Source organism: Pithys albifrons, chromosome 19, assembly GCF_047495875.1.
Source record: "Pithys albifrons albifrons isolate INPA30051 chromosome 19, PitAlb_v1, whole genome shotgun sequence".
Taxonomy (NCBI): domain Eukaryota; kingdom Metazoa; phylum Chordata; class Aves; order Passeriformes; family Thamnophilidae; genus Pithys; species Pithys albifrons.
Genome location: NC_092476.1, coordinates 1,261,100 through 1,284,324, shown reverse-complemented (window position 1 = coordinate 1,284,324; position 23,225 = coordinate 1,261,100). Strand labels below are relative to the sequence as shown.

Sequence of the window (23,225 nt, the reverse complement as noted above, 5' to 3'; positions counted from 1 at the left end):
ATTTTAAATATAAAACTGGGTTTAAAGATTTTTCTTCCAAGTCATTCAAGCAGACCAGTGTGGTAATTCCTAAATTTAATAATATGAGCTTTGCTAGGTCAGAGCCTTAAGCCTTAAGTTTCCCAAAGGTTTCTAAACAGTTTTAAGGATCTGAGGTCCTTCCCAGCTTCAGTGATTCTGTGAAACAAGGTCTGTCATCCCCTCAGCATTCACAGCATAACTGTCTGTGGTGTTAAAGGCATTTTCAAACTCTGCTTAGTGTCACAAATCTCTGGGTGGAAAATTACCTGAATGCAACCAATGTGCAGACACAATCACAACAAACCATCACCTTTGCCTCTTTTTTAATAATAAAAAAATCTATATTTTTTAATACTTCCCATCTTCCATAGGAAAACTCATTAGGAAGGCTTAGAAATGGCCCCAAAGCAGGAATTTTTGACCACCTTGGATTTTATTTCTTTCATTTGTTTTGAGAGAGATCTTTCAGACAGAACTCCATTTGTATAATTGTTGGAAGCACTGCAGATAAATATCATGTAGAAATGCCCCCCTCAGACTGGCACATCCTGCCAGCTCTCCCTTCACCCCTGCAGCTTTTACACAACATTCCACTTCCATTTCTGACCTATCGATTCCACCAGAACGTGCAGCCCCTCTTAATAATCCTAAAAGCTTTATAATAACCTGCTAGTGATTTTTTTGTGCTGATCAATGAATATCTAATATTTCCTCTGCTGCCTTTCCCTGTGTCCCCCCTGCCCTGCCCAGGACCGGCTGTATTTCGTTATGGAGTATGTGAATGGTGGTGACCTCATGTATCACATCCAGCAAGTGGGCAAGTTCAAGGAGCCACAGGCAGTGTGAGTGTTCCCATTTACACATTTAAATCATGTCATCATCAGCATTTTAGCCTTTGGTTTCCTCCCCTTCCCAGGCTCAGTAGGAAGTCTGGGCTGGCCTTCACTAAAAGGTGAATTTATCTTATAAATGTTTGCACACAGAGACCAAAATTCAAAAATACAGCACAAAGGAAGGCACACGATGCATAACTTGAAAGGTGAACAGAATTTAAGCAAGGCAGCAGGAAATTAAAGCTGTTACTTGGTATTCTGGTGTTGTTTTCAAAAGCCAATATTAAAAAAATAAGGTGAGTAGGACATTTCAGTCTGAATGAAGGTTGTAAGGAAAGGTTCTGCAAGTGGACTCAGCCCTGCAAAGTAAATTATGGTCTGTACAGGATGAATTCAAGGTGTAGCTCGTAAGAATTGCTGTGATGTATTTGCAAGGAGTTAATAAAGGATGAAGAGTTGTGTGTGTGTGTGATCCCTTTTAGGTAATCAGGGAGCAGCTGATAATGATCTGCATTCAAGTATTCCAGAGTGAGCAGCTCCAGCATTTCCCATCTCATCAGCCCTTCCCAGCGTTTCATCAATCTCTTACCAGTGAAACCTTAAACTCAAGGGTGACCAACTGTTTGCAGAACTCAGTTAAAATAACTTCTCATTTTCACTTCAGCTACCAGGGCTCCTTTAAATGAGAGGCCTTCTAAATATAAGCACTTCAGATACAGAAAAAATATTTTAACAACTCTCCGAAGTAAAACTGGATGGTGTCAGATCATCTTTGACTCTCAGCTAATGCAACTTGCCAACACATGCCAAAATCTGTGGTGCTTTCTGACAGCTCCTGCCTGTGCAGCATCCCCAGCACACGTTCACAGACCCCTCTGAGCAGCTCAGCCTTCCCCTCCCTTATGCTCAGCCTAAAAATTAAGCTCCTCTTGAAATAATCCTCCTGCATCTCCTTTGCACAGTTCCACAGCAACCAGCTCCAGACAGCCACCAATATTATACATCTTTGAACTGCATTCAGCAATTAGGGTTTATGTGGTAATCAGTTTAATTGGCTCCATGTAATTAATCCATTAACAGCCTGTGTAAAGGAACACTATTTCTGCAAATTATTTGGTGCCCTATGAATTGCAATGTACATTGAGCTGCATCCTGAATTCATCAGTAAGTGATCAGAGATAAGGACCTTGCAGCAGAGTTGGATCAGCTGTGCTGCAGCTACACCATTTTTTGTGGTGTAGAGAGACATTTTTAGTATTTTTTTTTATTCTGCCTGATCTGATCATCAAATACTCAAAATGTGTCTGTCAAGGTCCAGCTGGAGTGAGATGTCTGTTATGTCATCTGCCTGTAATACAGATTTTTATACTTTTACATATATGCACACTATAAATAATATATTTTCTATGCTCTAATGATATCATTCTTTACCCTGACGTGTGTCCAAATGACTTTGTCAGAAGGAAATCATGAGGCAATAAGCAATTTGTTGATTTTTTTTCCCCATGCAGGTTCTATGCAGCTGAGATCTCCATTGGGTTGTTCTTTCTCCACAACAGAGGGATTATTTATAGGTGAGTATAATCTGACATCAGTCATTCTGAACTATTTTTAAAACCCTGAAAGAATCAGTTTCTTTAAAGCTTTGGTGTATTTTTACAGCACTGTGTGAAGAGCCATTGGTGCTGCTGGGGTGGAAACCACAGCCCCTGTTTCACCTGAGCTCTCTGAAAACCCTTGGAAATGTAAGAGATTCTCTTCTGTGTTCTAATCATTAACATGAAGTTCCTGTGATTCTCCACAGGGATCTGAAATTAGATAATGTGATGCTGGATTCAGAAGGACACATCAAAATTGCTGATTTTGGAATGTGCAAGGAACACATGTTGGATGGAGTGACAACCAGGACCTTCTGTGGCACTCCAGACTACATTGCACCAGAGGTAAATGTGGACCATTTTCAGAGTCCCTCAAATGGAAAGTGTCCCTCCACAACTTGTACAGCCCTGGCTTTGGGTGGGTTCTCTGTGCTTGGGACTCCTCTTTCTGCAGCTCTGTTGAATATCTCAGGATTGATGCAATATTACCAAGATGAACTTCACTATTTAAAAAAATAGTTAATTGAAAAACTAACCTTTTGTGAAATCAACGCTTCAGATTTTGGTCATAGTAGCAAAAGACTCAAAAACATGGGCTCAACACCCTATGATTTTAAATTTGCAGCCTGGAAACATTATTATAGTAAACTTTGCAGTTTGTGAAGTCACAGAAACTTCCTGGGTGGTGCTGAGGTTGTTGCTGAGATCAGCAGATAATTTCACTGGCAGCAAATATATTTTTCCATAGGTTCTCACAGCTGCCAAAATACATTTATTTAAAGGAGTTTGGCATTTTCAGGAAATCACAAACCACTCAGTGAGTTTGGGGAAGGGATCATGAGGTCCTGAAGCTTTTGGCTGCCCTCTCTGCAAAACCACTGCAGTCTTTTCCAAGCCATGGGCTACAAGTGGTGTGAGCAAAGCTCCTGTCACTGCAGGCCTGGCCAGAGCTGTAAGATCAGGGCTTGGATGGAGCTGCCATCAGAAATCCATCATTTTCCTTGAGTTTTCCATGATGTGCAATATCTGTGCTGCATTCAAGCCACTGACAATCACCCTCCAGCATGAACCACCTGCAGAGGGGCTGAAAGGAAAATCTGATCATGAGAAGCAGAGTTGTGCTTTTGAGCCTCTGATAAATATGAGTTTAGAGGGAAGATTTTTAGTCTGGACACGATTTGGATTTCAGTGCTTTAGGTATAAACCATTAAAAACAAGCACATGTGGTGATCTGGATATAATTCAAATATATGAATATTAAAATCTGGTATTTGTGCACGCTGAGCTTTCAAGAGTATTGATTTGTTTGGCAGCAGATTTGATGCAAGGGGCTGGATGCTGATCCAAGAGACTCACTTGCTCCCTGAGTACTGAGCAAGAGGCAGCTCTGGCTGGAACATCCCTGCCTCTAATTGAGTGTTTGTTGGAAGAGGGGAGATTTATACATGGACAAGTAAATTAGTGGCTAAGGTGAATGTTGTCATCTCTGTGAAATTGGAATGAAAAATGGTTTGGTTTTTTTTCCTGGTTTCTAATTGGTGCTTTCTAGAGTGAAATATTGTGGATTATAAAGCTCTGGGTTTTCCCCATTTGCTGTTTCTTGCAGCAGGAGATCAGAACAACCAGAGCAGTGTCTCATTTGCTTCTGTCAGAATGTAAATGAAGCCAATGTAGGAAATTAGAGTGTCCTCTCTGTGGCAATTGCCTCGTGCCAGTTAATACCAAAGAACAACACCAAAAATGCTCAATAGGGGTCAAGGCTGGAGTGAATTACTGTATTTTATATATGGAAATTGCATGTAAAGAATTAAACCTTTGACCAATTCAGTAACTGGGAGGAAATCAATCTTTTTATTATCTTACAATTTGATTTGTTCTTTGTAATTGGCTGGTTTTCTTTTGTTTCAGACTGACAGATTGCTAACTGGGTCTGTGGGAGACTTCCCAGGAAGGTTCATGTTGTGCTTGCAGGGGTGTGTCAACATGTTTCCCTGGGCTAAAATTGATAAATTTATGAGACATTTCAATGAGGTTGCATTTGTACAGTCCCATTCCCCGTGGGTGGAGCTAAAGGAGCTAAATCTAAATAAACTGGGGAAGTATCTGGAGGAGAGTCCTGGGAGTGGGTTGCACTCAAAATAGACAATTAGCTCTTTTCAGCAGGATTTGGAGAATAATGGTGTGACTCCAGAGGGGTCTGGAGGAGCCCACACTCTCTGCAGGAATTTCTCACACACAGCTCAGGGGTTGCAGAGCTGGGAGGACCCACAGGGCCATCTCAGCTGGTGCCACCCTCCCATCTCCTCCTGGAGCAGCAGGGGAATGCAGCAAAGTCACTTGGCACAGTTGGGTCTGCTGGCAAATAATGGTGCCCTATTTTCTGATTGGGAAAGTCACCATTTGTTATAGCTCAGTTGTATAATGGACCAGAATTAATACTCATTTCCTTACCCTGTGCACATGGAGAGGTTAAACTGGTGGGGTCCCAGCCTGGCAGCTCCTCTCAGGCACAACCTGCTTATCTTGTGCAGATAATTTCTTAAATATTTATGGTCAGAGTGGTGAAATAGCTGTGAAATCAATTAGTACTTGGTGTTGCCTTGACCAGTGAAGAGAGACAGGAGGAGATGGATGTCAGGAGGATTAGTGGGAAGGGATTGTGCCAGCCCAGCACCCCCAGCAGCATCCCTGCAGCAGCCACAGTGCTGAGTGGCAATTGCACAGGAATTGAAATCAGAAGCTCCATTTCCCTTCTCCTGCCTCCAACAGCCTCAAAACCTTCAGTTCTAACCTTGCATTTGCCAGCATTGGGGGAGGCAAATAGACATTACAGAGGTTTGGGAAGTGTGTGTTTGACTGTCTCCTGTGCTAGTAATATTTATTTCTTTTAATAAGTGAGTTTTAACTTTTCCAGCAGACATCAGATCTGTTCACAAAAGATTTTCTCTTGCCTCTGGGATATAATCTTTTCATCCCAACTGGCTACTCTCTGCAAGCTGCAATGATCTAAACATTCCTACAAATTGCTGGTATTAATCTCTGTGTCCTGCTCTTAACTGTGCCTTCCTTGGAGGCAAAAGTGGGGGAAAAAAAGCAAAAAAGAAACATCCTTCTACCAATTTTGCTTAATGAGAAAAATTCCTGAGCTCTTCCTGAGCACTCGAATCCACAAACCCTGGAAAGGCAGAGCTCTTAAAAATGGCAATAGATTGTAAAAGTGGGACATTTGAACTGGAAAAGGAGATGAAAAAGGCAGTAATTTAAATTAATGACGGAGAAGAAGGGGGAGGGAAGGGTCCTGTCAGCTTTCCCCTCCTCCCTGGCCAGGGAAGAGCAGAGAGCAGAGCTGGAGGAGGGTCCAGGTCTCCACTCCTGGGCACAGGAGCTCCCTCACTGCCCTGTGGGTTGCCCTGCACACTGTGCTGGGACAGGAGTCATGGTAATACACCCCAATTTGCTCTAAAAGATCCCCAAATTTATCCATGCAGTTGGAATTACTTTGGCAGCTGCTCAAGGCAGGCAGGGCTGCCTCAGAGTGCAGCAGCTGAGGGGTAACACAGGATGAGTTCTGGAGGAGGAGGAGGGAACTACTGCAAATACAACACTGAGAACTTGCTGACTCTGTCCCAGTGCATGTTTGACTGTACACTGAAAGCTCATCTGCTTCCTCCCACGTGCAGTTCCTTCCTTGCAGTGAGTGTTCTTTCCTCTGGTTGGCACTTCCCAGGGAGTGCTGGGAGCAGCTCCCAGCAGGAGGAGCAGAACCTCAGGCTGGGGGATGAACCTTGCTGTGCTTGCCCTGTGCCACAGCCTCGCCAGGACTGAGCTGCTGGTTCAAATTGGGTGGATTTAATTAGGATTAAAGGAAAGATCCTTCCAGTGTACAGCAGCAGACTTTGACAGGACCACCTTTTCCTACCTGGGCACAGGTCCAGTGAGAAAAGTGGCCTTGTAGCAGTGCCACCTTCCCAGTGCTGATGTCTGTGTAGCACCTTCCCAGTGCTGATGTCTGTGTGGCACCTGCCCAGTGCTGATATCTGTGTGGCACCTTCCCTGTGTTCATGTCTGTGTGGCACCTGCCCAGTGCTGATGTCTGTGTGGCACCTTCCCTGTGTTCATATCTGTGTGGCACCTTCCCTGTGTTCATGTCTGTGTGGCACCTTCCCTGTGTTCATGCCTGTGTGGCACCTTCCCTGTGTTCATATCTGTGTGGCACCTGCCCAGTGCTGATGTCTGTGTGGCACCTTCCCAGTGTTCATGCCTGTGTGGCACCTTCCCTGTGTTCATATCTGTGTGGCACCTTCCCAGTGTTCATGTCTGTGTGGCACCTTCCCTGTGTTCATGTCTGTGTGGCACCTGCCCAGTGCTGATGTCTGTGTGGCACCTTCCCAGTGCTGATGTCTGTGTAGCACCTTCCCTGTGTTCATGTCTGTGTGGCACCTGCCCAGTGTTCATGTCTGTGTGGCACCTGCCCAGTGTTCATGTCTGTGTGGCACCTTCCCAGTGCTGATGTCTGTGTGGCACCTGCCCAGTGTTCATGTCTGTGTGGCACCTTCCCTGTGTTCATGTCTGTGTGGCACCTTCCCTGTGTTCATGTCTGTGTTTGTGTCTCAATTCCCACTCCCCACCAGGGACTGGCTCAGGTGAGGGAGGCACTGCCAGCCCAGGGGGTCACTGCTCTGCTTGTCAGATGTTGACCTGCAGCATCAAATAGCACAAAAATCGTAGTGATTCTGAGCCTGCCTTGGGTTTAAGGAGCTTTTTTCATGCTCATTCTGCCAGCCCACAGGCAGGTTTCACTGGGGCAGGTTGCACTGCTGGTGGAAATGCTCTTTAGGGAACAGCCCAGCCCTGAGTCCCCTCTTGCTGCATGAACAACCAGCACCCAAGTCAGTGCTTTGCTGCCTCTTCCAGTGTGTGCCATTGAACTGCTGCATTTAAAGCTCTTCCTCCCTCAATAATCCCATCAGACTCTCCCACAAGAGGCAGAGAGGGAACTGTGGGCTCCTGGTCAGACCTTGCTGCCAGGTACAGAGCTTGGCAGTGCAGCAGCATTTTCCTCCTCACTGCTGTGGATCCATTTTTTTCCTCATTTGCTAATTGAAATAAACTGTTCCTCCCAAACCCACTTACATGGAGGTCATTTGTTGTACAAAATGTTCTGCCCTTATGAATTAATGGCCTGGAAAATAGCCCTTTTTTCGATAAAATGCTCTTTTCCACGAGGCAGGGAGAGATTGTCAGGGAAGGATTGAGGATGAAATGTATCATTTTCTGTGTGTAAAGGCCAGGCTTTTTCTTTGTTAAAAGTTTCAAAGTGTTTGGTCTTCCAAGAGGCAGATTCCAGAGGGCCCCTGGGAACTTACTGGTGCTGGAAATGAGAGGGAGAGTAACCAAGTATGTCAACTACTACAGTGTGAAATGAATGTCCCAAATATATATTTTCAAGCCCATATTGCTGCTGGGAGACAACTAATACAGATTGCTTTTATGTGGGACCTTCCAGATGAGAATCTTGTTATTACCTCTGCTTGTCTGATCTATTCCAAAGTGCCATTGATTTTGAAATCCTTTGGTTAGAAACATTGCAGTAATTTTTAATCCATGTGCTGCTGCATCTCAGGGAAGAACATATATTCACACAGAGACTATAATTTTATTTAGTAGCCAGGCAGTGCTGCTTTTATTGCACTGGTGACTCACTGTGGAACTTCCCAGTTCAACTTCTCTTTCAGACAAGTGAGATATTTAGGCTCTGTGATGTGCACTGGGCTTAGCAATTTGTTTCACAAAGGATAAAAGCACATGCAAACAGGACCATAAATGCCAGCCCCTGTGGAGCAGTGAGTGCCTCAGTTCCCTGCTTGTTCCAGTGGGGCAGAGGCTCAAAGGCTCCCCCTTGGGAGTGGGGATGGGCATGTCCTGCATCCCTTCACAATTCACAATATCCCTTCCCAGTTCCGTAGAAGGAGATCTGAGGGATCACCCCCAAACTGCTCCATCCCATGCCCAAGTGCAGCTGTTAAATAAATCAACACTGACCTCTGAAGAGGCCTCAGTTAGAGCTGATGCAGGAGGGGCCCTGGGTGCTGTTGGCACTCTCAGCCTTTCCTTGTGTCACAACTCAATTTGTGCTTCTCCATGAGGATGGAAATGTTTGACATTTCCACTAGTCTGACCAGCAGAAACCCCTTCCCTTTTGATGTATCTTCATCCTGAGGATCACAGCCATTGCTTGGGAAGGTGTAACTGAGCTTTTCAGGGGGTTGCTCTTTGCCTGAATTTGGATGCCCTTTACAGCAGAATGAAATTATAAATACTGAAAAGAAGAGCTTAATTATTGATAGTCCATAAGTCAAGTGATTCTCGTGATTTCAGGCTGTGACACAGATGGATGGATAATGTTTTTGCCTTGTCTCCTACAATGTGCTGCTGTGCTGCCTCCTTTGCCCTCAAATGCCCATCCCAAGGACTCCTGAGAGCTGCATTTGCCAAGACATCAGGGTTCCAGAGATGAGGGTGGATTTAAACTAACATTGCAGAGCAATCCAGCTCCCACTGAAACCAGTGATTAGTGCAGTGAGGATTACAGGACTGGCTGGCTGGCCTCTTTCAAGGAAATATGTTCTTCTCTGCATGTCACTGTTCATCTCATCTGCCACAAGACTGGGGGTTAACACAAGGGGCTTTTCTTTTGTTTGTTTTTTTTTTGTGATTACACAGATTATTGCTTACCAGCCCTATGGGAAGTCTGTGGATTGGTGGGCATATGGGGTGCTGCTCTATGAGATGCTGGCTGGACAGGTAAGCTCTGCCCTCCTGTGCTCCCTGGCACCTCCCCCTGCCTCTCCAAAGCTGCTGTTTCTAACATCCCTAAAGGGTTAGACCATCAGAGCATAAGTCTGAAACCTTTCATACTGCTGTTATCTCCTTGTCCTCTTGACTGACTCAACTGAGAATGTATTTAGGCTTTAAGCTCTTTATATTGTACCCACATAATCAAGCTCTGCCTTTGACTACAGCTCCTTTGTGCTGCAATAATGTTATAAATAGCCATCTTCAGACCTGAAAGGGAGACACTTGAGCAGGAAAATGCATTTCAAGTGGAAGGAATATCATTTAGGAGTTTGAAGCCACAGGGAAGCATAATAAGGGTGTGTATTGAGTCCCAAGAATACAGTTTTTTGTCCTGTATGTCCTGGGGGTAGAATACAGATCTGGCCCCCTGGAAATGTTCTCCCTGCAGAGCCCTCATTCTGCACAGTTATGGGAGGCTGGGAAAGCAGCTCTGCACTGCCCTGCATGGCACACAAACACCAACACCAAGGAATTCTCTTAGTGCTGAGATGGAAAAGATTTCTCCAATTGGCTTTCAGGGAGTGTGAGCTGAGGGCAGGCATTTCTGAAGCTTAAAACATGCATTTTTAACCAATGCCTTTAATAGTTTCTCTGCTAAATTCCAGTTGCCATGCAAAGGGTTTGAATGTGGAGCAGATGCAGATGGGAACATTTCCAGGCTGCTCTGCTCTTTCCTGTCACCTTTGGTTTAAAATATAATGCAGCCCTTTCTTGTGATGGTCTCAGAAGCAGAAGCAGAGTCTACAGGCATGGCAGAAACCAAACTGGAGTTCACCTGGAATTAAGTGAGGAGGAGTGGATATACCTGAGCACGAGGTCATTCAAAGTTCAGTCTCCAAACTTCATCCTTTAAAGTATTTTGCCTGCCTGGTGCAGAGTAGCTTTAAAAACTGATTAAAGCTGATGATAAAGATAATCCTGCACCCATTTCGATAACCTGATTGCCACTGTGGGGGCAGAAAGGAAAGTTTCTGCTTGATTTCAACCTGAGATTGCTAAACACGGAGCTTCTGGGTCAGAAGATACCCAGGGTAGGGCTGGCTGGGAGTTTGGGGTGTGTTCTGGGCAGGGACCACTGCTGTGTGCTGATCTCTTTGGGCATTGTCATGCCCTGTCATAAGAAGGTAAATCCCAGCAGGTAACTCACCTGTGATTTGTTTCCAACAGCCTCCCTTTGATGGGGAAGATGAAGATGAACTTTTCCAGTCCATAATGGAGCACAATGTTTCCTACCCAAAATCTCTGTCCAAAGAAGCCGTTTCCATCTGCAAGGGGGTGAGAAAATGCTCCTTCAGCATGAGGTTCCTTTTTGGCAACCCTGGCTAATCACTGGATTTGTCTGCCTTTGACATGGCACTGGAGTATTTTTAAGTGCAACTTCTGTCAGGCAGTGCTGAGCAACATTGTCACTTGGTGTCACTGATTTGGGTTCAGCTCCTCCTGCTGTTCCTGCTTGTTTTATGGCAGGAACAAATGTCAGCATCAGGAGCTGCCAAATGCAAAGCAGAATTTGTAACCAGGTGGGAAGCATCTCCACCTGCTTTGCCTCTCCACCTGCCCAGCACAGCCCCAGTTTGGCAGGGTGAGAAGACTCCTCAGCTTGGCTGGATACCAAATACTGCAGAGAGTTCTCAGCCCAGAGTGCCCAATGACAGAGCAGAGCAAATTGTTACTAAGAGTCATTTTAAAATGTAGGTAAAGAGGAGCTTATGTGAAAACCGTGGGGAAATCCTGACCCAGTGGTAACTTGTGTGGCCTAAAATTGTTCTTAGAGTCTAAATTTTGAGGAAACTTCAGGGTATTAGGTCAGGAAAAAACAATTTGTTTGACTTTCCTTTGACTCCATGTGATTCTCCAGAGTACCATCAGTCTGCAGCTTTTCCAACCCCCTGTAATCATTACTTGATGTCTGATTTACACTGATAAAATATCCCTGCACTGGGTAGTAGTTAATTTGGCATTTCTTCCTATCCTTTGCAAGCATTTGGGAAATATTATTCATGAGTTTGATATGAATCCCTTAAGGAAAATCATCACAGAAAAGAAAAGGTGTTTAGAGCAACAAGGCAAAAGGCAAGGCCACTAAAGGCTAATTCTGGAGATTTTCCCAGTGTGATGTGCTGGGGGACAAAAACTGAGCATGATACATTTTTGTAAAGTACATACAGGTTATTGCCTTGTGGTGACAGTCACATTTTCAAACAGCACAGTCTGAACTTGATGTACTCACCCTGTTGGCACTGGGTGCTCCCACCAGGGGAGGGCAGGCAGCTAAAATTGCCTGTGCCAAGAGGTTTCAGGTCAAGTCTCTGTGGTACTGACACAGTCACCATCTGTATTAAACAGACAATTACACCCAGTCTCAGTGGGCATCACTCCTGACCTCAGAAGTCAATCTGAGAAAGGTTCTGAGCTTTGCAACTGGTGGCAGCTCAGCAATCCCAGGACTGGGCACCACTGGGCAAGACAAACGTGCCCACTGTGCTCTTGGAACTGATTTGTCTGCCTGGCATTTATTCCACTGATTCAGAGTTTGTTGGGTTTGGTAAATGCAGTGACTTTGGAAAGAATTAAAACTTCCAGAATCAATAGTCACATTTTCTTTTATCACCTCTGTTAAAGTAAGGGGTTTGGGGAAGGTGACACAAGTGGGAAGGCTTGGTTGAGCTTGAAGAAGGCTCTGATTCCAGCCCATGCACAGCCACTTCCCAAATCTGCTCAGAGTCACTTTTATTTTAGGTTCCCCATTGGAATCAGATCAGCTCAACATTTGGAAGGCGACTAAAGTGGTACAGCTGAGCTTTTACAAAGGTGTGGAGGTATCACTCCCAGCAGTCCATTAATCATATATCATTTGTAAAAGAGCTTTAAAACATCCCCACAGCACTGCAAGTGAGAGTTGATGGCCACATTGTCCAATTCCTCATGTCCACACCAGCTGAGGAGCTGCTGAGGAGCTTGTTATTTAGGGAGCACATTGCAGTTTCTGAGCACACCATACTCGTGGGGTTTGGGTTGTTTCTTTTCCCCAGGTCTGCTTAGTCCAGTATTGACCAGGATGTCCTTAGGAATGCAAGGAAGGACACACAGATTAGGTGCTGTCAAGGAATTGGAGGCCCTGGAATGAGATGTCATGAACAAGCCCAGAAAAATGAAATGGGAGGGGTGGGTTGTACTTGGTGCAGCTTCAGTGTGTTGGAATTCTTTGTGTTTAATTGATTGTTGAGATAAGGCAGAAGCTTTGCTGGAGATTTACAAGACTGAAAGAGCAGAGGAGAAATTGAGGAGTTGTGAGCTGACAGGGATGGCAGCATGCCCTGGGCACCACCTGCCCACCTGCACCTCTGGTAGCAACCAGTGCCAAGGGGGACAAAGTTCTCCAGTGCAGCCCCTAATTTTGCTGCTGATGTGCTGTCTCTGGTGAACAAACAGGAAAATTCATCTTCAAAGAATGCATTTGAGCTTTTCAAAACAGTTTTACTTGCAGTGTGTATCTTCAGGAGAGGAGTGAGAGCATCACAACCAGGGGAATCTGTCTCCCTTTCATCCCAGCACTCAGCTGCAGCATTTGCTGTTTTCTTCCTGACAGCTCATGACTAAACATCCTGCCAAACGCCTTGGCTGTGGCCCTGAGGGTGAGAGAGACATCAGGGAGCACACGTTCTTCAGGAGGATTGACTGGGAGAAATTGGAAAACAGGGAGATTCAGCCCCCCTTCAAACCTAAAGTGGTGAGTGAGATGCCAAGTCCTGCCCTGCCTTCCCTGGGGTGGCACTGGTGCTGCAGAGCTGGGGCACTGCTCAGACAGGCCAGTTTGGTCCTGGCAGAGCAGCCTAAGCCTGCCCAGGATGTGGCACCTGGTGGTGTAACCCATCTCTCGGGGGTTTGAGTCCTGCCCAGATGGTCACACACTGCAGGAGGAGCTGAAAACAGGGAAAACTGGCACATTCCCATCAGCCCCTTGAGACTGGGAATAAATTTGGTTCCTGGCTGTCTCCTCTGAGCTTACAGGGGTGAGTTCCCTCCACAGGCTGCACAGCACAGGGTTGTGTTCCATCCTACAACACCTGCTCAGGCTGCAGGAATAACCCCTGCTTTAGTTTCCATGTTTGTTACTGCCTTCCACACGTGTATCCACAGGAATATTTTAGAAATCCAGGCAAGTGGAAAGCTGTCCTTACCCTGAGAGCTGTTTGCATAATAGAATTGGAAGAGCTGTGCTTGTTGAGACAGAATTTCTTTCAGCATGTACTGTTTTACTGACAGGCAAAGAGAAGCATTTGCACACAAGAACACAAGCTCTAAGGAACAGCTGTAAATTTTTATGTCCTAACATTGAATCTTTCTTCTCCATCCCTTTTTTATTTCAGCTGAGAGGCCTGGCTGGCTCTGGCATTTCAGGTGCAGAGTGATGGGTCTGTACACTGATTCATTTGCCAATACAGACACACTTGTGAGGTACCACAAACTAATGAGCAGAGGGATGCCAATACTCAGTGGCAGAATTATTCTTTATTTTTTCATACAAATTGCTTTTTCACATCAGCAGCAGCAGAGTTGCAGCTGAGAAGGGTATTTTGTACTAAGGGAAATACTCTTTTTATGTGGTGTGGATTTTGCAGGCAGGGAAGGGTGTAAATAAGGAGGGAACATGTGTGGTGGTGCCAGTGCTGCCCAGCTGGTCCCCAGAGGGGGCTCTGCAAAGGGGAGCTGCTCTTTGGAGGGTTTCAGAGATTTTCATTCTGTGCTTCTCAAGTCAAATTTCAAGCTGGTCATAAAGCAAATACACCTTCCCATCTGTGAGTTTTATTAGCTCAGGAGCTGAGGGCTTAGACTGTCCTTGACTATAACCAGCAGGAAGGTACTAAAAGCTTGAAGGATGGTCTGGTTCCACCACAGCACACTCTGGGGCAGCTCCTGACTCCTCTGCAGAGCTCTGGGGTGACCCTGCCCTGGGGGTTTTATACACCAAGGCAGAGTCACAGGGAGCCTGAATTTCCCAGATTAAAATAATTCAAAATCCAAGCTTGGTATTTACATATCTTATGTATCACTCATTTATTGTGATTGCTGGTGCTGTTCATATCAGCATCACAGAATTATAGAATCCTTTAGGTTGGAAAAGACCTTTAAGGTCATCAAATCCAACATTTCCCCCAGCACTGCCAAGCCCACCACTGAACCATGTCCCTAAATACCATACCTACACATTTCAGTCCCTCCAGGGATAGATATTGATTTTAGAAAGCAAAAATCACACAACCCTTAATCTGTCTGAAGATATGGATGTATTTATAGGCTTTGTTTGGCGTGGGTTTTCTCAGAAAACCTTTGTAGGTGCATCTTCTCCAGGAATAGTCCTGCTGCCTCCACACCCAGGCTTGGGTCCCACTTGAACAGGGAGCTGCAGGTTTGGGGTCAAGCAGTTGGTTTAAATAACATGTTCCCTTCCAGACTGACATTTCCCAGGCTATGGGCACAGAGTGATTATTTGGCAAGAAGGACCAATTTTACTTTTATTTCTAAGTTTGGGAGTTTGAGGAATCCTGTAATTTCAGTTCTGCTTTCATACTGCATTAATGTTCACAATGGCAATGCTGCTCTTCACTGTGAAGGCAGAAATTCAATTGAAGCTGCAATTTGATGGAGAAATTATTATATTTTCCCCCAAAACATACCCATATTTCACATGAGTTATTTCTTAGCCTCTACTAGTACAAGCAACAGCAAGAGGCCTAATGGAGCCAGGAACTTTGCTTTCAATATACAACTTTCTTTGAGTACTTTCCACTTGCTGAAAAAAGAAGAGAAAAAATAATATTGTGGCAGGATGATGCTTATGTGTAGATCATCTTTTTAGCAAAAGCCTTCCCTGTAAAAATAACCTTTTTGTGGCTGCTCTGAGCTAACTGTTATGCCTCTAAATAAATTTGCCTTAATTTGGGGATACATCAACTTTCATGCCAACGATTCAGAGTTTTCCCCTTGTCAAAGTTCAGCTGTTCCCATCCTCGTCCTGCAGAGACTCTGCCCCAAAGTGCACTGGCCTCAGTGGGCACCAGGGCACAGAGCCCTGCCTGGAGAAAGCCTTGAGTGTGGGGCAGTGTCCCTGGGCTTGTGTTCCTGCAGGGCTGAGCAAGTGTCACCTGGGCACTGAGTGCAGTGTTTGTTGTCTGAAATACAGCCCAGCTTGTGCCTGAGGCAGCAGAATTCTGAGCTCAGCTCAGGTGGCAGGTCCAGCCCAGCCAGGTGCTCTGCAAGAAGGTTGAAAACTGGGACTGGGCTCTTTCCAAGAGAGCCAAACATCTCACCCTCAAATCCAGGCCCCTTTCCAGTTGGCATCTCCTGTAAACACTCAGATTAATTCATGTTGCATTAATTCAGGAAAAAAACAGTCAGTGTTTAATATTGGTCTGTTGTGCAAACCCTGCTCTGCCCTTTCTCGTTTGTCCTCTGAATCTGAGGGTGATAATGTGATGTTTCCCTCTAAATCCACGTGATTGTGGGGATATTGTGGGAATGCACAGAGAGGAGAAGGTCAGTGATTGTGGGGATATTGTGGGAATGCTCAGAGAGGAGCAGGTCAGTGATTGTGGGGATATTGTGGGAATGCTCAGAGAGGAGAAGGGATATTGTGGGAATGCATAGAGAGGAGAAGGTCAGTGATTGTGGGGATATTGTGGGAATGCACAGAGAGGAGAAGGGATATTGTGGGAATGCACAGAGAGGAGAAGGTCAGTGATTGTGGGGATATTGTGGGAATGCTCAGAGAGGAGAAGGGATATTGTGGGAATGCACAGAGAGAAGCAGGTCAGTGATTGTGGGGATATTGTGGGAATGCTCAGAGAGGAGAAGGAATATTGTGGGAATGCACAGAGAGGAGCAGGTCAGTGATTGTGGGGATATTGTGGGAATGCTCAGAGAGGAGGTCAGTGATGTGGGGATATTGTGGGAATGCACAGAGAGGAGAAGGTCAATGATTGTGGGGATATTGTGGGAATGCTCAGAGAGGAGAAGGGATATTGTGGGAATGCACAGAGAGGAGCAGGTCAGTGATTGTGGGGATATTGTGGGAATGCACAGAGAGGAGCAGGTCAGTGACAACAGGAAGAAACATTCAGTGCCTTTGTCATAAACCCACACTTTGTTCAAAGGTCTGTTACAGGAGTTTTGAGATGAGCAGATTTACCAGTTTCCTTCAGACCTCTCCACATGATTCAGTGGCTAATTTTCCTCAAATATGCAATTTTTTCTGGCACACAAGCTAATTTTGTTCTGGTACCACCTTCCTCCTATTTAACATGCCTCTAATCACACTTCCCTGCCTGGCAAGTGTTTTCTGCATTCCTCCAAACTCTCCTTTCTGCAAACCTGCTTTCTTCTGGTTTCTGTTCTGAAGGAGTTGTGCTCAGCCTGGGGCTATATATAACCCCCTTTTTGGCTGGGCTTTGCCACACAATGTGTCTCTCAAGACACAAAAAAGGAAAAAACCTGTGATAGCACATTTTGTGATGAGGACCCACCCCAGGATGTGCTCTCTGTCCCAGCTCCCTCCCACCAGCCCCAGCACTGAGGCTCTGCTCTCATTTATGGATTTGCAAGAGTTTATAAACTGTACAATGAAGAGTCAAAGCATATAAATAAATTACCTTGAGCTTTTTGTAGATCATAAAGGAAACAGAGACTAACATGAAAAATTAATTAGGTATCATAAAGGTCTTAAGAAGAATTATGTGACTTGACAGAGAAAGTATCTCTTGCTGTCCATAAAAATATTTTCTTTTTCCTTCTGTATCCCAGTAATTCTGAGTATTTAAACCTCTTCACCTCGTCATGGATGGAAACCTTTCTGACTGCTTTTCACCACAATTCATCCATCCAAACTTTCCTGTTTGTCTGGAAGTTTTTGTTGAAGTATCTGAGAAGACAATTTTCTTTTTAACTAAGAAAGGAGGCAAAGCCTTGCATGTGTCCTGCCAACTCTGCAGAATGCTGGACCTGCCAAGGCACTGCTGGTGTGCTGGTTTAAAGGTAAACCAGCAGGAGAAATGACCCCAGCTCAGGAGAGGTTATAAGTCAGAGTTACAATTTAATGAAAATATTACAATCAATGCAATGACACAAAGAAAAATTGGTTTTAACCCACAAAACCCAGAAGTACAACCCAGGCCCTGGGGCACAAACACAGTGGGGTTTGTTGGCCCCTGTGCTGAGCCCCACGTGGTTCCTCCGAGTCAAAAATAAAAGGAAGGACAAACCTGTTGGTGCAGATGATGGCACAGTCTGGGTGAGAGTGGTGGGCTCCTCCTGTCCACGTTCTACTCCTCCTCTGGATCCAATGAGTGGGTCCCACAGGTCCCTAAACCCCAAGATTCCCTCCCCTCAGGTCCACCCAGTGCCTCCCCCAGGGCAGGGAGTTCCACCCTGGGGGATCTGACTCTGGCAGTCAGGGGGGAGTTTGGAATCGTTGCTGGCCCATGGGCAGAGCTGAGCCCTCAGGTGGGTGTGGAGGTGCCAAGGACTCCCTGCAGGGCAGTTCTCCCAGTTCCTCTGCCAGGCTTCTTTCCCAGCCAGCTCCCAGCCTGAGGGCTCAGCTGTGCCCTGGGCAGCTGCTGCCAATGGGCCATTGGGAACAGTTCCTGGGCAATGGCCCAGAGGGTTTGGAATGCACAGCTTTGGTCACACCCGCACAGGGATAAGCTGGTCCCACCTGCTGGACTAGGACAGATGGTTTTCCTGAGCCTTCTCCCTGGTTTTTCTCTCCCTTGCAGTGTGGCAAAGGTGCAGAGAACTTCGACAAGTTCTTCACTCGAGGGCAGCCGGTGCTGACGCCGCCGGACCAGCTGGTCATCGCCAACATCGACCAGACGGACTTCGAGGGCTTCTCCTACGTCAACCCCCAGTTCGTGCACTCCCTGCCGGAGAACGAAGCGTGAAAGAGCCGAGCAGGAACCAGTCCTGCCACGGGGACAGGGTGTAACCCTACAATTTGTAGGCTTTTGCCTTGTTGATTCCATTTGGGCCTGGAAATTGTAGGGTTAGAGAGTGTGGGATGAGGGAAGGGCCACTCAGTCAGGATTTGGGCTTTGTGACAGCGTTGGTGTCTTAATGGGACAGAGATCAGTGTCCGGTGCCCACTCGCTCTTCTAGAAGTCACCTCTGACTTGTTGAAACTTACCCATTTTTTGGTACGTTATGTATTTTGTAACTTCCCACTGTCCTTTTGCTCCCTTTTCCACTCTGTTATGTTAGGAGAAAAATGGAAGACATGGGCTGGATAAAAACCCACCTGGGATATCTCGTCCTTGGGTGCAGACACCGGGAGGTGGGATCGCTCCTCCCGCGGTTCCCGGGGTCGTCGGGGCCATGAGCAGCACAAGACTGAGCAACAGCACTGGGGAGGAGAGGAAACCCCTGGCTGAAAGGAGCTGCTCTGAAAATATGGCAGGAAAAAAAAAGAGTTGGGAATGGGTGGGAGGGGGGGATCAAATCCAAGCAGACCCTGAGGCTTCGAGAGCCGATCCCGTCGGGTCACAAGCAGAAGCACCTCAGTGGTGGCCACATCTCTAGGGATTTTTACTGAGTAGCATGTGATAAACTCAAGGGTGAAATTTTGTCTTTAATAATAATAATAATAATGATAATAGTAATAATTTTAATAATACTTTTGTGAATTTTAATCTCCATGAGATTATTCTGTGATCCAGGGTGCCATTGTTTGTTCGGTTGGTTTCATTTGCACCACTCCTCAAGTTTACTGTTAACTGGTTCTAATACCAATATTTTACTATGAAGTTTATTAACCTGGAATGTAAAACCAAACTGTAATTCCTCCTAAATCTTATTTACATGTGTTTATTTATACTCTGCAGAATAGGGCAGTAAAATGAAAGGATTATATGTACTAAATTAACCAAAAATGCAGCCCCGAGTGACTTCCTGATTTCTCCAGAATAACTCATGAAAATCCAGGGAGAGTTAGTCTTAAAATAATCAGGTTTAATTTGGAGAACTTTGGGCTGTAGAATAAACAAGGCTGAAAGAAGCAGCACCTAAAACTTGTTTTATTGATAGAATGGAATTTAATACCTTTTACATATGCTTCATGCAAGGAACTTTGCATGTTTAGTAATAACTCTTAATAATAAGGGTTAATAATAAGCAGATCTATATTATTGACATAATCATATCAAGCATAAAGAGTATTATAAAAATTTTATAAAACAACTTGTGCTCTATTTGTGAAAGTTCCTGTTCTGAATGACACATTTAGATTTAGCTAAATGTTTCCTTGCTATTGTTTTGATTTTTACTTTAGGTTTTGGATATTGTTCCTGGCTTAGGGTATAATCTCTTTTTTTAACAGTAGTTGTACTTTTGAACAATAATTGCTACCTGCAGGTTTTATACGAGGTTCAATTAGGCTTTCATTTCACATCTGCTTATTCCTTGCAGAGAAGGAAATAGACTTTATTTGCAATGATGAACACTGTAATTAATGCAATCCTCTCCTCTCCTATCACTTAGATAAAAACTTTTGATATTTCCTCTTGCGACTTGCCAGAAAATATTCGTTGAAATATCAGTAAATGCGTTTTGTGCAGATTTTTGGTTTTCTTCCAGCATGGAAAGTACTAGTTGGTGCATTTCCCTTTTTCTTTCCCCCCTGCCTTGTTCCCCTTAGCAGCCATAGGCCCTCCTTGTCTGTCAGATGTGCATGGTGATGCCAGAAGCATGATGTCTCTGTTGCTGCATGCAGACTGTTACGGATTTTCCAGCATGTAAACATATTCAAAAAGTGAGATATTTGCCATAAAAGACTTAAATTTATACTAGAATATGTAACGGGGGGGAGGGGAAGGGCAGTCTACTTTCTAATCATCTTTTATGACAATAAAACATGGAACCTGTGCCAAAGATTCTGTCAGAAAATCCAATCCTGCACAGCTGGACCTGCAGGGGTGACCTGTGGAGAGGGGGCAGGTGTTGAGGGAACGTGGTGGGTCGGGTCTCCTCCCCTGGGCCCTCACAACCTCCTCTTGGTGCCAGGATGGGCCATTTCCAACACCCCACAAGTCCAGCTGCTGCCCAGACATGGTCCTTTTGCAGCCCCAGCTCTGACCAGGAGCACCTTGGAGTGGTCAGGCCTTGGAGACATCCCAAGGTGGGGAAAACACGCAGCTCACGAGGGGCATTGGCCAGTGACAGGAACTCAGACTGTTGCCTAAAGAAACAGGACTCCAAACTTCTCATACATTTCAGGAATAAAATTTCTAAACCATTCAGTGTCAAATCTGTCCCCAGCCAAGTTCCAGTATGTTCTCTCCAAGCCTGGGAGTTCATTTTCTTCTTCTTTGTGTATTATTTACTTCAGAAATGTTGGTGTTCACCACAAAGCACGTGGCCTAGTGCAGCATTCATGAGTTTTATTTTTTTCTGGATATTATTAGCCTGCCATTGTTTAGCAAAATCAGAGTCTCATGTAGAAGATAATGGGTTGAATTAAGATAAGAGGCTGCCGAGTCTCAGATGTGAATGAAGAAGGGGCTCTCAGCTAAGCCAAGAGGCTTCATTGTGTGTTTTGAGAAGGTGCAAAAGGCACTTCTGAAAAAGAAAAATACTGAGAGAGAAATAGCAGCACACAGGGTTGGGGAGAAAGAGAAGCAGAGCAGGGGCAGAACTGAGCCAAGTAAGAAGCCAGGCAGGACATCCCATGGGCAGATGGTCCCAGATGTTTTCCTGCAGAGTTGTCCAGGGAAGCCCCACCACGGGCAGTTGTTGCTGGCAGAGCTGTGATGTCCACACCAGGACATGGTGTTATGGAGCTGGTCCAACACTGGCACAAGCTGCTCATTTCCTGGCTGTTTCCCATAACCAGTTTCTTCAGCACCGGCATCTCTTCCCCAGTTTTTCCGACACAGAACCAGAAATTCCTCTTTAATGTCATTACCTCAAGTCCTCGGCCTTGAGACAACTCTAGAGGTGTCTGTAGCACTTGGGAAGATGTTCTGTGAGCTCCTGGATCCTGTAGGAGCAAGGCAGGGTTGGGTAAGGCAGAGATTGAGTGTTTGTTCCCCCTTGATGCCCTCACTTGGGAACACCCAGGCTCTGACCAGCCCTGTCCTGAGAACTCCCAGTGGCTGCTCAGAATCCAAGAATTCATAATGGCAAGGAAAACCTTAAGTATCCTGCAAGGCTTTTCATATCTTTTTAAAGACAGATGTTATTTATATAATATTTTTCACAAGATTTGGGTTTCCAGAGAACATGTATCAACAGAGGGAGAGGCTTTAGAGCTGCTTTTCTTTCCCTTGTGTTCAGTAGTGACTGTAATTCCAACACCCACATTGCCACCAAAATTCCTAAAAGGCAAATTGAAAATTATCCTGCACTGAAACTGGGAGGGAAGTTTTGGGAGCTGAGTTCCCATCCCACAGTTTGACTCCTGAGGGTTCCAGGGCAGCCCCATTCCTGCTGAAGGAAACTCAGCTATGCCATCGGAAACTTCCAGGGGTTTTCAGGGATTAAGTGGGACTTCACTGGCTCCTGGGCAGGTTTCTGCATTATTCAGGCAGCTGGGTGGGCTTTGGGCACCTTTGAGCCACTTGAGCAGGGTGGGGATTCCCAACAAAACCTCTTCACCCACGGCCAGGCTTGGTGTTCTCAGCAAGGATGGCTCATACGTGAGAAGGGGGGAGCACATTCCCATAATAAAATACTCCTTCTTGATGCAGTTTAGAGGAGAAATGCAATTTAGCTTTCTGACCCTTCATTCCTTCCAGAAATACAGTGGAATTTCCTTTTACAAACTGATGAAAGTTCTTTGGGAACTCAGCTGTTGGTTTAAAAGAAACTCATCGTATCCAAACACCGTTGGCCTCTGAAATCCATCCTGTCTTTGGGGTGGGTTCAACTGAATAATGCTGGGCTTCTATTTAATTAATAAGGTCAGGTGAGAGAGGAACTTGTCTCCAGCTGGAAGGGTGACATGTCCAAGGATTGAGTGGTACCACCTGGAAAGTCTTTCCTCAGCTGCTGCATCCAGATGCAATCCCAGTAAAATGCTATAAATACCACAGGAGACACAGGGAGTTGGCAGAGGGGGAAGAGCCTCCTTACTGAGCAAAATACACTGTTGGACATAATGATCATCATCCAGGAATAAAGCTTTGATATGCATGGAAAGCATATTTACAGTATTGAGTTTACAGGGGGCTCTCAGACCTGCCAGGAAACTTCTGGAAGAATTTAATGTGATTTTCAGTTCTTGTAGTCTTTGGAATAAATTATTGCCCATTGGATTTGTGTCTTTGCAGGTGTGAGTGTGGGCTCTGGGCAGTGTGAGGGCTGTGGGCAGGGTGTGGGCTCTGGGCAGGGTGTGGGCTCTGGGCAGTGTGAGGGCTCTGGTCAGTGTGTGCCCTCTGGGCAGTGTGAGGGCTCTGGACAGGGTGTGGGCTCTGGGCAGGGTGTGGGCTCTGGGCAGTGTGAGGGCTCTGGGCAGTGTGAGGGCTCTGGGCAGGGTGTGGGCTCTGGGCAGGGTGTGCCCTCTGGGCAGTGTGAGGGCTCTGGGCAGTGTGAGGGCTCTGGGCAGGGTGTGGGCTCTGGGCAGGGTGTGCCCTCTGGGCAGGGTGTGGGCTCTGGACAGGGTGTGCCCTCTGGGCAGTGTGTGCCCTCTGGGCAGGGTGTGCCCTCTGGGCAGTGTGTGCCCTCTGGGCAGTGTGAGGGCTCTGGGCAGTGTGAGGGCTCTGGGCAGTGTGTGGGCTCTGGACAGGGTGAGGGCTCTGGGCAGTGTGTGGGCTCTGGGCAGTGTGAGGGCTCTGGACAGGGTGAGGGCTCTGGGCAGGGTGAGGGCTCTGGGCAGTGTGTGCCCTCTGGGCAGTGTGTGGGCTCTGGGCAGTGTGAGGGCTCTGGGCAG

At 45.9% G+C, this 23,225-nt stretch overlaps 1 protein-coding gene across 2 annotated transcripts in view; it reads left to right on the top strand.

Moving 5' to 3' along the window:
- The window catches only part of PRKCA (protein kinase C alpha), a 134,368-nt gene extending 111,757 nt beyond the window's left edge, over positions 1-22,611 (top strand). For both annotated transcript variants that reach the window (XM_071573689.1, XM_071573690.1), the window contains 7 exons: positions 772-863; positions 2,366-2,428; positions 2,659-2,797; positions 9,176-9,256; positions 10,478-10,585; positions 12,900-13,040; positions 18,082-22,611. In XM_071573689.1, coding sequence (XP_071429790.1) covers positions 772-863; positions 2,366-2,428; positions 2,659-2,797; positions 9,176-9,256; positions 10,478-10,585; positions 12,900-13,040; positions 18,082-18,246 — 789 coding nt within the window. In that variant the 3' untranslated portion in view covers positions 18,247-22,611. The remainder of the gene's footprint in view (positions 1-771; positions 864-2,365; positions 2,429-2,658; positions 2,798-9,175; positions 9,257-10,477; positions 10,586-12,899; positions 13,041-18,081) is intronic.
- Positions 22,612-23,225: the final 614 nt, after the last annotated feature.